This window comes from Nanorana parkeri, unplaced genomic scaffold (assembly GCF_000935625.1).
Source record: "Nanorana parkeri isolate BGI_ZX_2015 unplaced genomic scaffold, ASM93562v1 scaffold313, whole genome shotgun sequence".
Lineage (NCBI taxonomy): Eukaryota > Metazoa > Chordata > Amphibia > Anura > Dicroglossidae > Nanorana > Nanorana parkeri.
Genome location: NW_017306581.1, coordinates 384,328 through 399,143, shown reverse-complemented (window position 1 = coordinate 399,143; position 14,816 = coordinate 384,328). Strand labels below are relative to the sequence as shown.

The following is a 14,816-nucleotide window of genomic DNA, read 5'->3' as shown; positions in this document are numbered from 1 at the left end:
CGCGAGATCTGGACTACAGGCAGACTGGTCTTATAGCCTCCTGGAATGTGTGACGTTATCCACAGAGGCTGCAGTCCATGAATGGGGGACCGATGGGGATATCATCCTCGCCTACCCAAGGAATGAGGAAGTCAGAGCGAAGACCACCAAACAAAGGGAGGAAAAAAAGGCTGGGATGGGAGGAAGCGGGTGACAGTGAGGATTTTTCTGGAAACAGAACAGCCCCCATATATGTATTTCATCTTTGTATTTAGCTCTTCGTCTGGAGTTCAGCTTTAAAAACACTTGTATGCACTGTTCCTATCTAATGGGCACATCTCAGTATTATTTTATTACAATGTAACCTTTGATTCCAGGATTTTTGTTCTTTGTGATCTGTGTGTTTGGCAGCAGTTTGCAGAGACTGTTAATCAATTCATTGCAGTACATGGTCAACATTTGGGAGAAAGCCAGCTGTGTTTTTAGGAGGAGATTGACACCAGCATGGAGTATATATATTAATTACACCAAAGCATGGATTTTACATGGGTTTCCTGCCACTAGATGGCACCGAGGAGCACAGAAATTTCCTTGCCCAGTGTATAGCTGGGCAGAAGATTGATAAAATTGGTTCACAAGAGTTTAGAACTCTTCTGTGCAGTGATCCAGTGTGAAACTTGGAGCTTTCTGTAATAAAGACCGGTCACTGCCGCTCTCTCTCCTTGTGCAGGGTGACTGGTCTTGTCTCCGCCCCCTCTGGTGGTTTTCTGCAGGCAGCTTGTAGTGGGTGGAGCCTGCTGGGTCCCTCCCACAGCTCTGCTCTTTGCACAGGCTATGTACCGCACAGTGATGATGTCACTGCTACAAGGTAAAACAGGGTTCACAAAAGCTTTTGGTGCCACAAAGCAGATATATATGCATTGCAGCAATTGAGGAAAATATTTCAATACCTTTTTTTGTGCAGTTTTTGGGTAAACAAAATAGTTTCCTATCAACCACACTTACACCTTCGTCTCCACTTCAATATACCATGTTTCCCCGAAAATAAGACACTGTCTTATATTTTTTTTTGGCTCAAAAAAAAACACACTAGTTCTTTTTTTCGGGGTAGGTCTTATTTATTTTTTTAATGTATAACAATCCAAAATGAATGCAAATCCAAATTAAATAATCCAAAATGGCAAAGTTAAGAATAGGGTGATCAGGGCAATCAGGGGTGCCGTACCTTTCGAAGGGCAATTTGGTAACCAGAATGAGCAAAGCGCACTTTCACTATTGATTCCTCATAGGCGGAGTGCATTTGGTATCACTCCGCCTGTGACAGGAGGAAGCATCGGCTTATGCAGCTCTGCTCCCTCCGCTGCCGCCTCACTTCCTCTACCAGTGGCTTCCTTGGCACCGCTCATTCTCTCCCGCGGGTCTTCAAGTTCCCCCTTATGCCACCACTGGCCCTGAGAATGGTCACAACTAGGTCTTATTTTCGGTGTAGGTCTTATATTTTAGCAATTCCCAAAAATAGTACTAGGCCATATTTTAGGGGTAGGTCTTATTATCGGGGAAACACAATGGTAGCATGTGGTACTGGAAATATCAGATTCTGATTCTGTCTGATAAATATGTTTAAACAACAAAGTATGACAGTTATTCATGTAACAATTTTATAGCCTTGATCTGTAACTAATGAGAATTACTGTCATGTGATAGTCTGATGGATTTCCTGCAGCCACAATAACTGTCTAGTGTTCTCTGCGGATCTGCACAGGACACCAGACAGATTTGGACAGAGTCCCAGCCCGTCCACAATAAACAGGATCATATTCATAATAAGACTAAAGTCCTGTCAGGGTCGTGCACTGGCTCCTATTTATTTTATTCACTTTTGAATGCACAAATGAGCACTTTTTGACCCTCCGGAAGACGGAGGGTGTGGGTACCCTCAAGGCCTGACATGATGTTGGGGGGAGGTTCTGTGGCCTCTATGGGGTTTCTTTACATCCCTCCACCTTGGCGGTTTCTTTCCGGGAGACCGCCTACCTAGTACTTGGTGGACCTCTTTCGGTAGGCCCTTAAGGATCGGGGTCCGCCTGGCTTTGGCTAGATGGACTTGGGTTGCCCTTGCCCTTGTCAGGAGCCTTGCGTCCTATGGGGGTTCAGGGTTTCATAGCCCTTCCTTCAGGGATCCGTGGCCCTGCCTTTTTATTTTAGTGTGTTGTGATTTTACGATTCACTTTTTTTGTTCTCAGGGGTAAAGTTGTCTTCGTGGCACGCAGTGCGAACCTTTAAAAAAACAAAAACAAAGAAAAAAACACTACAAAGACACTAACTTATTGTATACGTCCTACAGAGTTTGGCTTGATTTGCTCATGTGATACATTAAATCAGAACTCGAGCCAAAAATAACAAGATAAAGGTTAATAGCCCATTAAAAAGTAAAGCAATAAAACCGACTTTGCTGCAATATTCAGCTTTAATCCAGATTTCACCTGCATTACTTTTTTTTCTGCTACACGTCTTCCGGTTGATGGCCAGCATGATTCACCCCACTTCCTCTGAGCCCAGGTCATCCTGGATCCATGTAATAGTAAAACCACTGTGCTAAGTGAATGTATAATCCTGGATCCACCCCCAGCCTGTCACTGGACAGTGAAAGAGGAAGTAGGACAGTGATGAGCTCATCTCTCTCACTCTCCTTTCCCCTCCTATCAGCATGCTTCTTGTCTGCATATGAACTGATTGTCTCCTTGTTCTGCTACTTCGTACACCCCAGTCCTGCTGTACAGGGACTGCAAGAGGCTGATATTAGGCCAATTTCAAGTACTTATACTGCCTGCATGCAAAAATATATTTGATAATGATTGAATAGCTACATTAATTTGTGTCTTTTATATTTGGCTAGTGCTCAGCTTTAAAGAGACCCTGTCACAGGGTCACCTTATGTTCACTTTCACATTTGTCCCCTTTGGTTAAAGCTGAATAAACTTCAGGCAAGCAACTAGATAGACAATTGAAATACACGTACAGAAACCGTTTTACCTGCTAACTGATTTGTAATTCTGTGCAGCAGTCTTGTGATCCAGACACCCCTGCCAGGGGCACAGCACAGCTGGATCTGCCACTTCCACTGAAGCACATAACTTTGATTACTGCGTACAATTGCTACTTTTCTTTCTCCTCTTATCATCATGTTCTCTGTCAACAAATGTGCACTGCTCATGGGGGCACATGCTCTTCATAATTACCTAGTCTAATAGGTCTGAAATGTATTTCCCATGCTCCTCAGCTCCATCTAGTGGCCATAGCACAGAATTACATTTCAATACATTCAGCCTGAAAATAAAATATACTAAAAAATAATTACAGAGATTCAAAGGCTCCGGAAAGTGAATGGATCTGGAAATTGTTTATAAATATACAGTACTCCTAAGTGTCGTCATGGATTACATTAAAAAAATTAATTATTTAAAGTGTAACTCCGCTTTTGCAGCCAAGCTGGCATAACACCCACTTTATATTTGTTACATGTTCCCATTCACATTGCATCATTTTAAAAAAAAAAATTGTTGCTTACCTTTTCACTTGCTTAAAAATACTAGATTTTCTCTTCTATTTATTGTCAAGGAGGGGGCTGGGGAGTTAAAGTTTATCATAATTAACCCTGTCTGTACTGTGCTGGAAGATCTCATTATCAGTTGTAAACTAGATTTCAACATTGTCTGTCCTAACTCTGTCCCTCTGAAATTGCTCAGAATAGCTTGCAGTCCTGTGTATAATCCTGAAGAAACACTTAGAAAGGTAAGAAATATGTTCAAAGTAGTATTAAACCCTCTGCCTTTTGTAAATGTACTTGGCAATGTCATACAGTGCAACATTACCCAGTCATTTTTTTATTTAAAGGAGAATTATGGGGTGAGTGAAATACACTCTCCATTCCTCCAAAGCTGACTGGATGGGGCAGGAGGCGGGCACAGCTGGCTCTGCCTCTGGAGAGGCAGAGCCAGCTGTCAATCAGGTAGTGGGGGGATCCCGACAATATCTCTGCTATATCTGTCTCAACTGCAGAGCAGCTCTGCGCTATAGCATATAGCAGGAAGTAGGCCGCTATATGCTGAGTTTTGGGTCACAGGAGGACAATGGTATATGTCTTCCTGTGACCCTAAAGAGAACTATAGAAAAAAAATGTTAGGCCATAGTTCTCTTTTAAATAATTCCATAAAACATTTAATTGCCCTACCTGCTCACTACCAGCTGCTCCACAGTGCTGCTTCCCTCAAACTTCTGGGTAGTCTGGGTGGCTTTCACATGCACCATAAAGCAGCGACAGTGCAGGTTTTCAGCCGCTGTCAGTCAGAAGCTGGAGGGAGGAGCAGCGGAGTGTCTTGCCTCCCGTGTTATAATCTTCAATGGGCGTAAACAGACTCGTCCATGGATTGAGTCGGGAACACGTGCACACACATGTGGCTCTATGGGACCCTGTAACGTGATGGAGCCACCCTAGGAAAGGATCCTGAGGCAACATTTTTCACTGCTGGGATTGAAAGCACCCACAGGATGAAAATGGACATGCAAACAAGGTAAGTGGTGGGGTCTACCTCATTATGATAATTTTTTTAAATTAAGGTTTGATATCACTTTCTTTTTAGGTATGGTGTGTGAAAGGGAACATGTAACAAACATATAGTGAGAGGTCTCAAATTTGACTGCAAAAGAAGAAATGCACTTTAAGGCTCTGTTCACACCTAGGCGTATCGAATATGCGCGTTTCCGCGGGCTACTTGGCTGTATCCCAATGGAAACGCACAACAAAAACGCCGCAAAGAAGCTCATGTACCTTTTCAGGTGTAGGCCGTTTTGTAGCGCGTTCAGACGGGCTGAAATACGGCAAGGTGTGTACCATACCCATAGAAAACAATGGGATTTTCATATTTGAGCGTTTTGTAGAGCGTTCGTAGAGCGTTGAACGCGCTACAAAACGTACAGGTGTGAACCAGGCCTAAAGCATATGTAGGCAGCATTGTCACCCTCTTGTGTGAACTACAGGCAGCTGTGCTGATTAAAAGTGTGCCTGATCCTTTTGGTGTTGCCATCCAATGTGCTGCTGGCAACGTCCCCTGTTGGGTGACTGACATCTGACATCTTGTGACCATTTAGAAGCCGAGACTGGGACTTCCTGCCACAGTAATGTCCTTGGAAACCTTAAAGGAGAAGAATGGTGAGAGTAAAATATACTATACCCTACTATATCCAATAGGTAGAGCCGGCATGGGACACTGCAGCTGTCATACATAGGCTGTAAGACCGAGAGTTGATCACATGACCGCAGATCAGTCGGCTCTCCGTCTCTGCTCCCCGTGGAGAGCTGTTACTGTCAGTCACTACCACCTGCAGGGATTCTGTCTTCCCCTCTCTGCTTCATCAGTACTGTCTGACGCTCAGAACAAGGGAGAGGGTGGACATGGCTGGCTCTGGCTCTCACCCACGTGCAGAAAGGCAGAACCAGTTGTCAGTTAGGCAGCTGGGGTGGACAATATTGTGGCTACGGCTGGGCTGTCAATTGATGGCAAGCATTAGCCTGATATATGCAGACTTTGAGTCACAGGAGTATATTAATTAATAAACTCCTGTGACCCAAAAGAGAAGCAAGGCTAAAAAAAGTTTGGCTTAATTTCTCTTTTAAGTGTCTTCTCCTCTCTCACAGCCCTAGCCTGCAGGGACATAATTACTAAGGAAGCAGTCAATTGGCCACTCATAAAAGCAAATAAAAAATTTACGTAATTGATCGTTTTATAACAAGACCTACAGAGTATTAATATTGTATGTCTGCACCAGTGTGAAAACCGTGTATATGTGAGTTCACATCTACTTTAAAACAAATTAATGAAAAAAGGTGTCATTTTGTAATTTTCGTATTACGTGCCGATGACTTGACTTGTGATCACATACTGAAGCTTGATGAAGAAACCTATCATGTTTTAAAAGCAAGCAACTTAAACATTTTGAGTGAGCCCATGAAGGGTATCATTTAATGTGTATCTGTAGCCAACACTTTTTTTTTATTGTTGTTGCTTTGAACAAAGTACAGAATGGTTCAAACATGTTTTTTTCTTTTCTTGCTGTTTTTTTACCCATTGAGCAGATTTCCTCTTACATCCTTTCTTGGGGACGCAACCGGCAAGTGAATGGAAATCTCTCCAAAGGGAGGAGAACTCCCATCGAAGACAGTTGTCACCATAACAGGTGTCCCCATTGAATGATTATGAAGATCAGGAAAAATCACTAGCACTCCAATAGTGGTGCAAGCAAGTCTTTTATCACAAAGCAAACGTTTCGGGGTTGCATAGGGTCGCTTCATCAAGCAAACATCACATTGACCCAATGCAGCCCCGAAACGTTTGCTTTGTGGTCATGTGAACATGCAAATACAGCACCAACCGCTTGCCACTGCTGCACCCACCACTTTGAGATATTTGCAGTCAGAAGTGTGATGGGACTCACACAATAACCCATTGGAAGATGTCCTCCCTCCTTTTGTTCAAGTGACAACTGTAAAATTTGGGATTTCCCAATGCTTTCTAGTTTGACAATGACCACGAGGAAAAATAGTGTGGGTGGATCTTTCTGGTGGCGGCACACATAGCAATCATAACCTGAAAGAGCTTCCCCTCATCACTCGCCAAAAATGTTTTTGACTATATTGACATATTAAAGAAATATGGGAGATGTCATTACTAATTAGAAGTCCCTATGGCCTTGTTCACACAGGCTTCAACTTGTCTAAGAGGAGTGTGCAAAGCAGGATTTTGCAAAGTATTTGTCGGGGCTTTTAGGAAGCTTTGACGTGCTTCGAGCCTACAGGCAATATTGAGGTTTAGTCCTTTGTCCTCTGCTTGCCTTTATAGGGCACAGCTTTCACAATTCAAGTAATCTTTAAGCTCCCATTTACACATGTGCTGATCATCTTTGGGTGTTTCTTTCGGCATTATTTTGAGTGTTTATACAGGCATCTCAGGCTTCAGCATTTTATTTTTAGCCAATGCAAAGCTAGTTGCTAGGCAAACACTTTAAACACACAATAGTCACATTTTTGCAAATTTTTCGCAAAATCCTATTGAAGTCTATGGGGCCAAAATGCTTGAATCTGCTCCAAAAGAAGCTCATGCACTTTTTCAAGCTAGAGGCATTTTGCTACAAGCGACAGAACTCTCAGGTGTAAACAGGGGCCATTGAAAACGATGGCATTCCTCCTGTTGAGCATTGTAGCACCTCCTAGTCAGTCAACATTTGACTCTTTGTATCTTAATTTGTCATCACTGTGAAACAACCATCAAAAAAGAATTTAAAAGTAACAGCTTCTGGATTGATACAATCCCATGTAGGAATATATACAGATAAAAGTCATAGTGAAACCTTTTAATAAGAGTCAAGAAAAAGTAAAAAGAAATTAAAGAAACAGTTTGTTCAGAAATATATAAATGACTAAATCTTTAATGAAAGCTGGTTCTCTGCTACGTGTTGTGTGAAAGGTGATCTCTAGTTATTTGCTATGTAGATAATCTTGTGTCTTTCGATGACATCAATATCTCGCTCCAGCTGTCTCATTTCCACTTCCAGTCTCTGTTTGTAAGCCTTTTTGGCCGGTGTGTCGATCACAACGGAGAGGCCCTGATACTTATGGTGAAGCTCATCCCAGTTTTTCTTCAGTCCCTACACAAGAAAAGGAAACATTTACAATATAGACGTCTGAGTGGCCTTAAAGCCCAACTCCGGGCACAATAATCTTATTACAGTTCAGTAAGTTGCAGAGTGACTTTGCTGTAAAGCCACTTGCCATTTTCAGACCTGCCTGCTCCCCGTAAATCAGTTTACATGCAGGTGGAAGTCCGGTTCCTGCTGAACTTCGATGTCCACTCTGCTTATAGTGCTCCAAGTCTGAAGATTAGCGTGTCACATGTGCTGCAGTTGCATCTCTGTCCCCATTTCCTTCTGGCCAATCACAAAGCAAAAGGCCCCAGGTGGGACTACAAGGGGACAGAGATGCAACCACAACACCATCACACACTAATCTTCAGGCTTCAATGCAAAAATGTAATAAATGCACTTTTGTTTTGTATTAATTCATTGTTGGTGCATTCATTCATTTTTTTTGCAAAGGTGGACTATGCCTTTTAAGAGATCCTGTCACCAACCTAAAAAAATTCAGGTAAAAGCACAGAAAGATCAAGGGGGAATTTATCAAAACTGGAGCAGACAAAATTTGGAGCAGATTTGCACTGCAGCCAATTAACATCTCTCTCTCATTTTCAAATCTTACCTGGCCGTGCTGAAGAGAGCTGTTGATTGATTAGTTTGATAAATTCCCCCCCAAGTATTTTGAATGTTTACTTGCAGTGTTGTTCCCTTTCCATAAATTAGTATTGTTCACTTGCAGTGTGCCTTTTATCTTGCTAGAAAACATTTTCCGCCTCTCCCCTTACCTGTCCACATAAACAGTTATGTAGCAGCCAGCGGAGGAGCAAAGGGGAATACTATGGAGTGTCATTTGTATAACAGCTCTGATTCTGCTGGGGCTGCTGACATCACATGCAAGTTGACTGCGCCCAGCAGAGGTCTCAGGGCTGTTGGAAGTCTATATAAGGGAAGCTTTTACAGGTAAATAACATATACTGAAAATACAAATATGTTGAATGCAAATATAATCTTATGGGAAGATTTTTGTTGAAATGAATGGTCTAGTGACAGGGTCACTGTATGGAGAATTGAACAGACAGGGACACCCAACATCTCCCAGGTGGACAGTTAGAAATGATGGCAGGGAGATCTTGCTGTTGAAGCATCAAAGAGCTATAACCCAAAAAAGCAGAGGCTTACTCAGCCCACCAGGCTCCACCTGTGCCTAAAATATCACAATTGGGTGGACTGATCCTTCAATGAAAACAAAAACATGTTACCTCTAACACATTCTGTCTCTCTTCTTCATACAGTTGTTTCATAGCACCCATTTTTATACGTTCTTTCACATAAGCATCATATTCTTCCTGGGCTTGTCTCACTTCCTCGTTCCTTTTCACCAAGTATTCGGGAGTAGAGCCAAAATCCTTTAGAAAAAAAAAAATGCTTGTGCTGAAATCCATTCTGTGATGTTTAAGCTTTATATATGTACATACATATAGATGCAAAGTAAATTGTAGATAGTACTAAAATAAAAAATTGATCTCCACTGGAGGTAAGGTGTGATATTCCCCATGTGCTGTACTTGTCTCCAAAACATCTGTAAGGCCCCTTTCACATGCACACTGTCAGTTCCAATCAGCAGGCGACCTGCACACAGATCCCCTGCTGATCCGAGCAGTACAGAACGGATGTCACCATTGTGTGTCCATCGTCCTATTGCAGTAGTGGAAAAGACTGAACTTACCAGACTCATGTTAGGTCTATGGGGAGTTGAATGTAAGTGGACATGTGTCCGTTTACATCAGATTATTACCCTGATCCCTCACAATCAAATTCACCAAAGCTCCTTTCCGTTTTGCTTTCTGCTTTCCTGACCTAGACAGAGTTGGGCTCATTTGGATGTAAATGGATGAATGTCCATAGACTAAAGCTGGCCATACACCTATAGATTATCTGCAGATTTTCTATGGTCAGATGGAAGAAGTACAACAGATTCTTCCATCTACTCTAAACTGTGTGGATGGAGGAATCTCCCCCCTGGGCCAGGCTTCAGTATCTTGCTAGTCGGCCCTGCTGGCTCTCAAAACATCTGAACAATGCCTGCATCCAATCAGATTGTTCAGGTATTTTGACAGCCAGCGGGTCCCACTAGAAAGATACCGGAGCTTGGCCCAGCGGGAGATTCCTCCATCCACACAGTTTGGCGTACATGGAGGAATGTGTTGCACTTTTTCCATCTCACCATAGAAAATCTGCAGAAAATCTATATAGGTGTATAGCCAGCATAACACTGGCCACGAAAAATTAAAAGGCGGACCTGATTGGACCGCCTGCCTGAAAGGGGCCTAACTCTAATGTAACTCTAATTGTGTTGGCATTTTTTTACACCAATCTACCTCCTATAGCTTCATTTGTTTCCATGTTTTGAGCCACCAAACAAACATAATGACAGTGAGAATCTAATAACAAAAACCCTGCAGTGCCAGCTAAATGTCACATTCAATAGATTCTTATTTTAATAAGGTGGTCAGTTTAAACTGGGTTATGTCTAAAAGCCTCAGTGGCAGATGTTTGTGGTTGAAAACTGATAGGAAATTCCTAAATTGTCAAAAAAGCTGCCAAGTGTATGGCCAGCAGATGGATTAGTGGGCACAGTGTCAGAACCAGAAGCTTCCCCTACACAAAATGGATTCAGGTGCTTTCCCAGAAATATGTTCAGCATTTGAGATTAGTTTGGGACGCATCTGAGAGGTATTGAGAGATATTTACTACATTTTCACGCTGATCTGAATAGAGGAAAAATAACAAAGCAACATCAACCAGGAACCCTCACCCCCAAAAAAAGTGAGCACCATCCCAAAGAATCTAGTTTGGAATTTAAACACTGCCTTCCATGTTCTTCAAATAGGTCCTTCACAAACATATGTCAGAAATAAAACACAGAGGTCCATGTACACTAGCTCCAAAGATGGCTACTGACTAATAAGACACTGTCACTTTGTCCATTTAGAGAAAGTAACGGAGCCTCCTTATAGCCAACCCCCCCAAACACGGTATAGTCACTGATCCATGCTCCGTCATGTCTACCAGCTCTAGTCAGAATGCTCATTCCATTGTTCTAAGGGAGCTGGGCTAGCAGGTATGGTAGGGCAGTGCTTAAGTCTGATTTTCAAACACTGTCATGGGTTGGGGGGGGAGGTGTAAGTTGCTTGGGTAAGCACTGGCATCATCTGACACCAGAGCATATTTAGGTGGAACTCCTGCAACATGGAGGTGGCGAGGGAGCCTGCGTTGGACAGTGTTACAATACTGAGAGGATGGGCCCTCAGGAGCCACTGCCATTTTGTTGAATGGGCTGGTGATGATGCCTCTCTAAGGCCTATCAGGCATGCAGGCACAATCCGTCTTCTCTCAGGACAAGCTGGAATTGGAGACCTGCTTAGTGGTCAAAACATTTCTGTGAATGGAAGAAATGGGACAGGGGTGAAGAGCAGGAAAGAACCCCGCCAGTGTCAGGGTTTTCTAATCTCTCTAATTATTAGCCTTTACTGAAAGCATAGTCCACAGCCACCCACAGATCATAGAATATCATTCTTTTTTTGGGTTCCACCTCTATCATCTGTGTGTTCTTTTATGCTGGTCATAGATATCTCATAAAAATAATGGGAAGTGAGACATCTGCATGTCCTAGAAGCTGTCACTGTGCCACCAGGACCTGTCATATGGGTTACTGCAATTCTGACAGTGGGCTTTCCAACAAGACTATCAGAGGTGCTTCATCTAAAGCAATACTCAAATCTTTAGCATTGCTTGGTTATACCAGGCCAGCCGGCATTAGTCTCAATGGTAATCACCTAGGACAGAGTTTTTCAAAGCCATTGTATACAATCATGAAGCTATGGCAATGTGACCTTTCATTGTTTGCAAAATAAATAAGTCTTCCTTTTAAGCTGAACTATACTCAGTGGAGCATTGTGACAAAACAGTTATTTCCCCAACACAGGGGAAGCAATGGAAGAAGGGGGGAAAATGTATATTCCACAACGACCAATCAGATACCTGCTTTTATTTATGACCTACCAGTAAAAAAGCTGCATTATGATTGATCAACTTTAATCACTTCCAATGTGGAAATAGAATGGGCAGAAAGCCAGCAATACAATAAAAATAGTGTGCCAGACTTAATAAATAAGGTGATACAAAAGATAACATTCAGATTACTGCAGCCACAGCATGCAATAAAGTTTTCTATTTATATTTTATGCGTGGATGTGGATGGGTGTTATTTATATTTTTTTGGGTTATAGCATGCAGCTGTCCTTCCCCAATGGAAAATATATGATAGATTTTGTGCCGAGATACCAGTTGATGGGCTTGCATGGAGGCAGCGTTTTATTTTTGCTTAACTATAGGATGCATACGAACATTTCCATATATTTGTGCAGCTTTAATGCTGCATTTTACTGGCATACGAATGAATACGGTAGATGTAAAGTGCACATAGTTTGTATTTTAGAATAATGGATACGCTATAAATTACCCCTGTCTTCATTTAAACCAGCATTAGAACCATTTCAGAGTACGTATGTGATTGACGTGTGTGATAGATAGATATCCTCTGTCCATGCATTAGGCCTGGACTTAGGAGCATGCTATGGGACTTCCAACATAACAGCTTTCCAGCAAACAAAATGCTGAGCAAGTACAAAAGTTAATGTCATCCTGAGATGACTGATGGCAGACATTCCTTATCTCGGAGTATAAATTAATTATGTGATATTTCCTGTTGGTAAAAGCCTCGGTGGCGGCTACATTACCTTCCTTTTGATGTATTTAGGAACAAGTCCTGAGGTTTCAAGGAGATGCTTGTCCCCTTTTTTGGTGTCCACATAGATGGGCTGTGGCTTTTTAGGAACAGCCATGACAGCTTCAGCTACATTAGTTTTGATGAAACTTTTGTTAGTTTGCACGCCCAGGATTGGCTGCTCTATTCTTGTTGGAACTGGGGGCCGCTTCTTGTCTTCTGCAAGGCATCTCGGTGGTCTTCCTGTGGAGTCAAGTAAAGCACTTTCTTGTTGGGCACAAGAAAGGCAAAACATGTGATTAGTAGCATATAACACAGTTTTTAGGGGCTTATGTATGAACATTCTGTTCATCGTATAGCTGGGTAAATGCCCTTCCTATGCTCCTTGGCTCTATATAGTGGCAGGAATGCTCTGTAAATGGCTTTTGGTGCCTTGTGATTATTATGGCACTCCCAACGCTCCCACAACATACAATAACACACCATGGTGCCGTATGGTGCCTTGTGATTATTATGGCACTCCCAATGCTCCTACAACATACAATAACACACCACTGTGCCGTATGGTGCATTGTGATTATTATGGCACCCCCAACGCTCCTACAACATACAATAACACAGCACTGTGCCGTATGGTGCATTGTGATTATTATGGCACTCCAAATGCTCCTACAACATACAATAACACACCACTGTGTGGTATGGTGCCTTGTGATTATTATGGCACTCCCAATGCTCCTACAACATACAATAACACACCACTGTGCCGTATGGTGCATTGTGATTATTATGGCACTCCAAATGCTCCTACAACATACAATAACACACCACTGTGCCGTATGGTGCCTTGTGATTAATATGGCACCCCCAACGCTCCTACCACATACAATAACACACCCCTGTGCCGTATGGTGCATTGTGATTATTATGGCACCCCCAACGCTCCTACCACATACAATAACACACCACTGTACCGTATGGTGCCTTGTGATACAAAAAATACCGCTGGTACGTTGTTGCGCGTTGGCAGACCATTCAAATTAAAAGACTGCTTAACACAATGCATGTTAAAGCACACCATAACGCATGTGAACACTCTGCAATGGACCTGGCTGGTGTGAATGGGCCCAAAGGGTGAAGGGACTTTACACGTTATACTGATACTTCCTCATCAACATTAGGCTGACCATATATGTCTCAAATTTGGGCTGATTCCTGTGAATCGGTCAAAAATCAAGCCATGGGAGGCCCTGCCGACATCACTCGGCTCAACAAAATTTAATTCGAACAATCAGCTTCTCGGGTATAGCCATCATTATTGTCATTCTGCTTGTCCTAGAATGGGAAACTGTGAGACGGCCCCCATTGAAGTTCATAAGGATTGACTTTGCACCAGTAATAGCCAATATATGAAGATTTTGGCCCCAGGTGACAATACTGAGGAGGAATGTGGATAATATATGTCTGGGGCAGAGGAGCGGAGTAGAAAGGATAAGTGGATTTTAATTTTCTTTTGCACCCTGCAACATTCTGCTTACTTTGGGTCAGTATGGCCTCTCTTGTGTGTTTCTGCAAGTATTCCTTTGGTGATGGGACTTCTACTTTTGCTGGTCCCATGGTCTTATGTGCAACTTTATTCTTCTGCTCCTCCAGCTTAACCGAGTCCCTGAAGGTGGAGGTGTATCTGTAAAAAAAAAACAGGGGATTAAAAATGATATATATATACAGACAGAATCATAAATTACTTCTAATTTCCTAAACCATTCAATCAATGACCACTCGCAGTGTCAGTCCTCTAGAACCACAGGGAAAATAATGGGACTAGTTAAAGTGTATAGAAAGCCATAATTTTTTTAGGGGGGGGAAGGGGGGGGGGAAGAGGGGTGGGGGGTCAGGTTTTTTTTGTTTTAATCACTGCTTGTGTTCCCGCTGGGGAGATTCACTTCTATTTGTTCTGGTGACCACTCTCTGCAATATAGAAAAGGATGTCAAAGCCCAATTTTTGAGTTGCCATATGAACAGGATATCAGGAGAAATCTTCCAATGGGGACACCAGTTCTTGTGACAAAAAACTGTCCCAAGAATGGATTTACCCTCTTACTTCCTATTGTATGTCTGGGACAGAAGTGGAAGGAAATCTCCTGATGGGACACAGACAGCAAAGAATAAAAAAAACAAAAACATAACTGATACGGGCCTTAAAATGCTACCCTCTGGAAATATAGATTGTACAAAGTTATAATTTTAGCATAATTTCTCAATTTTGTTGAAATGGAGTTAAGGGGAGGTCAAATCAAGGTGGTTGTTTTTTTTTTTTGTTTTTTTTAAAGGACAACTGTACCTTAAAATGAATGCACACACACAA

At 42.4% G+C, this 14,816-nt stretch overlaps 1 protein-coding gene across 1 annotated transcript in view; it reads right to left on the bottom strand.

The window, feature by feature from the left end:
• Positions 1-7,438: 7,438 nt before the first annotated feature.
• Positions 7,439-14,816, bottom strand: part of ENKUR (enkurin, TRPC channel interacting protein) — a 9,898-nt gene continuing 2,520 nt past the window's right edge. Inside the window, exons 2-5 of the mRNA XM_018557960.1 lie at positions 13,990-14,135; positions 12,465-12,718; positions 8,925-9,071; positions 7,439-7,680 (exon numbers count right to left, since the gene is read on the bottom strand). Coding sequence (XP_018413462.1) covers positions 7,507-7,680; positions 8,925-9,071; positions 12,465-12,718; positions 13,990-14,135 — 721 coding nt within the window. The 3' untranslated portion in view covers positions 7,439-7,506. The remainder of the gene's footprint in view (positions 7,681-8,924; positions 9,072-12,464; positions 12,719-13,989; positions 14,136-14,816) is intronic.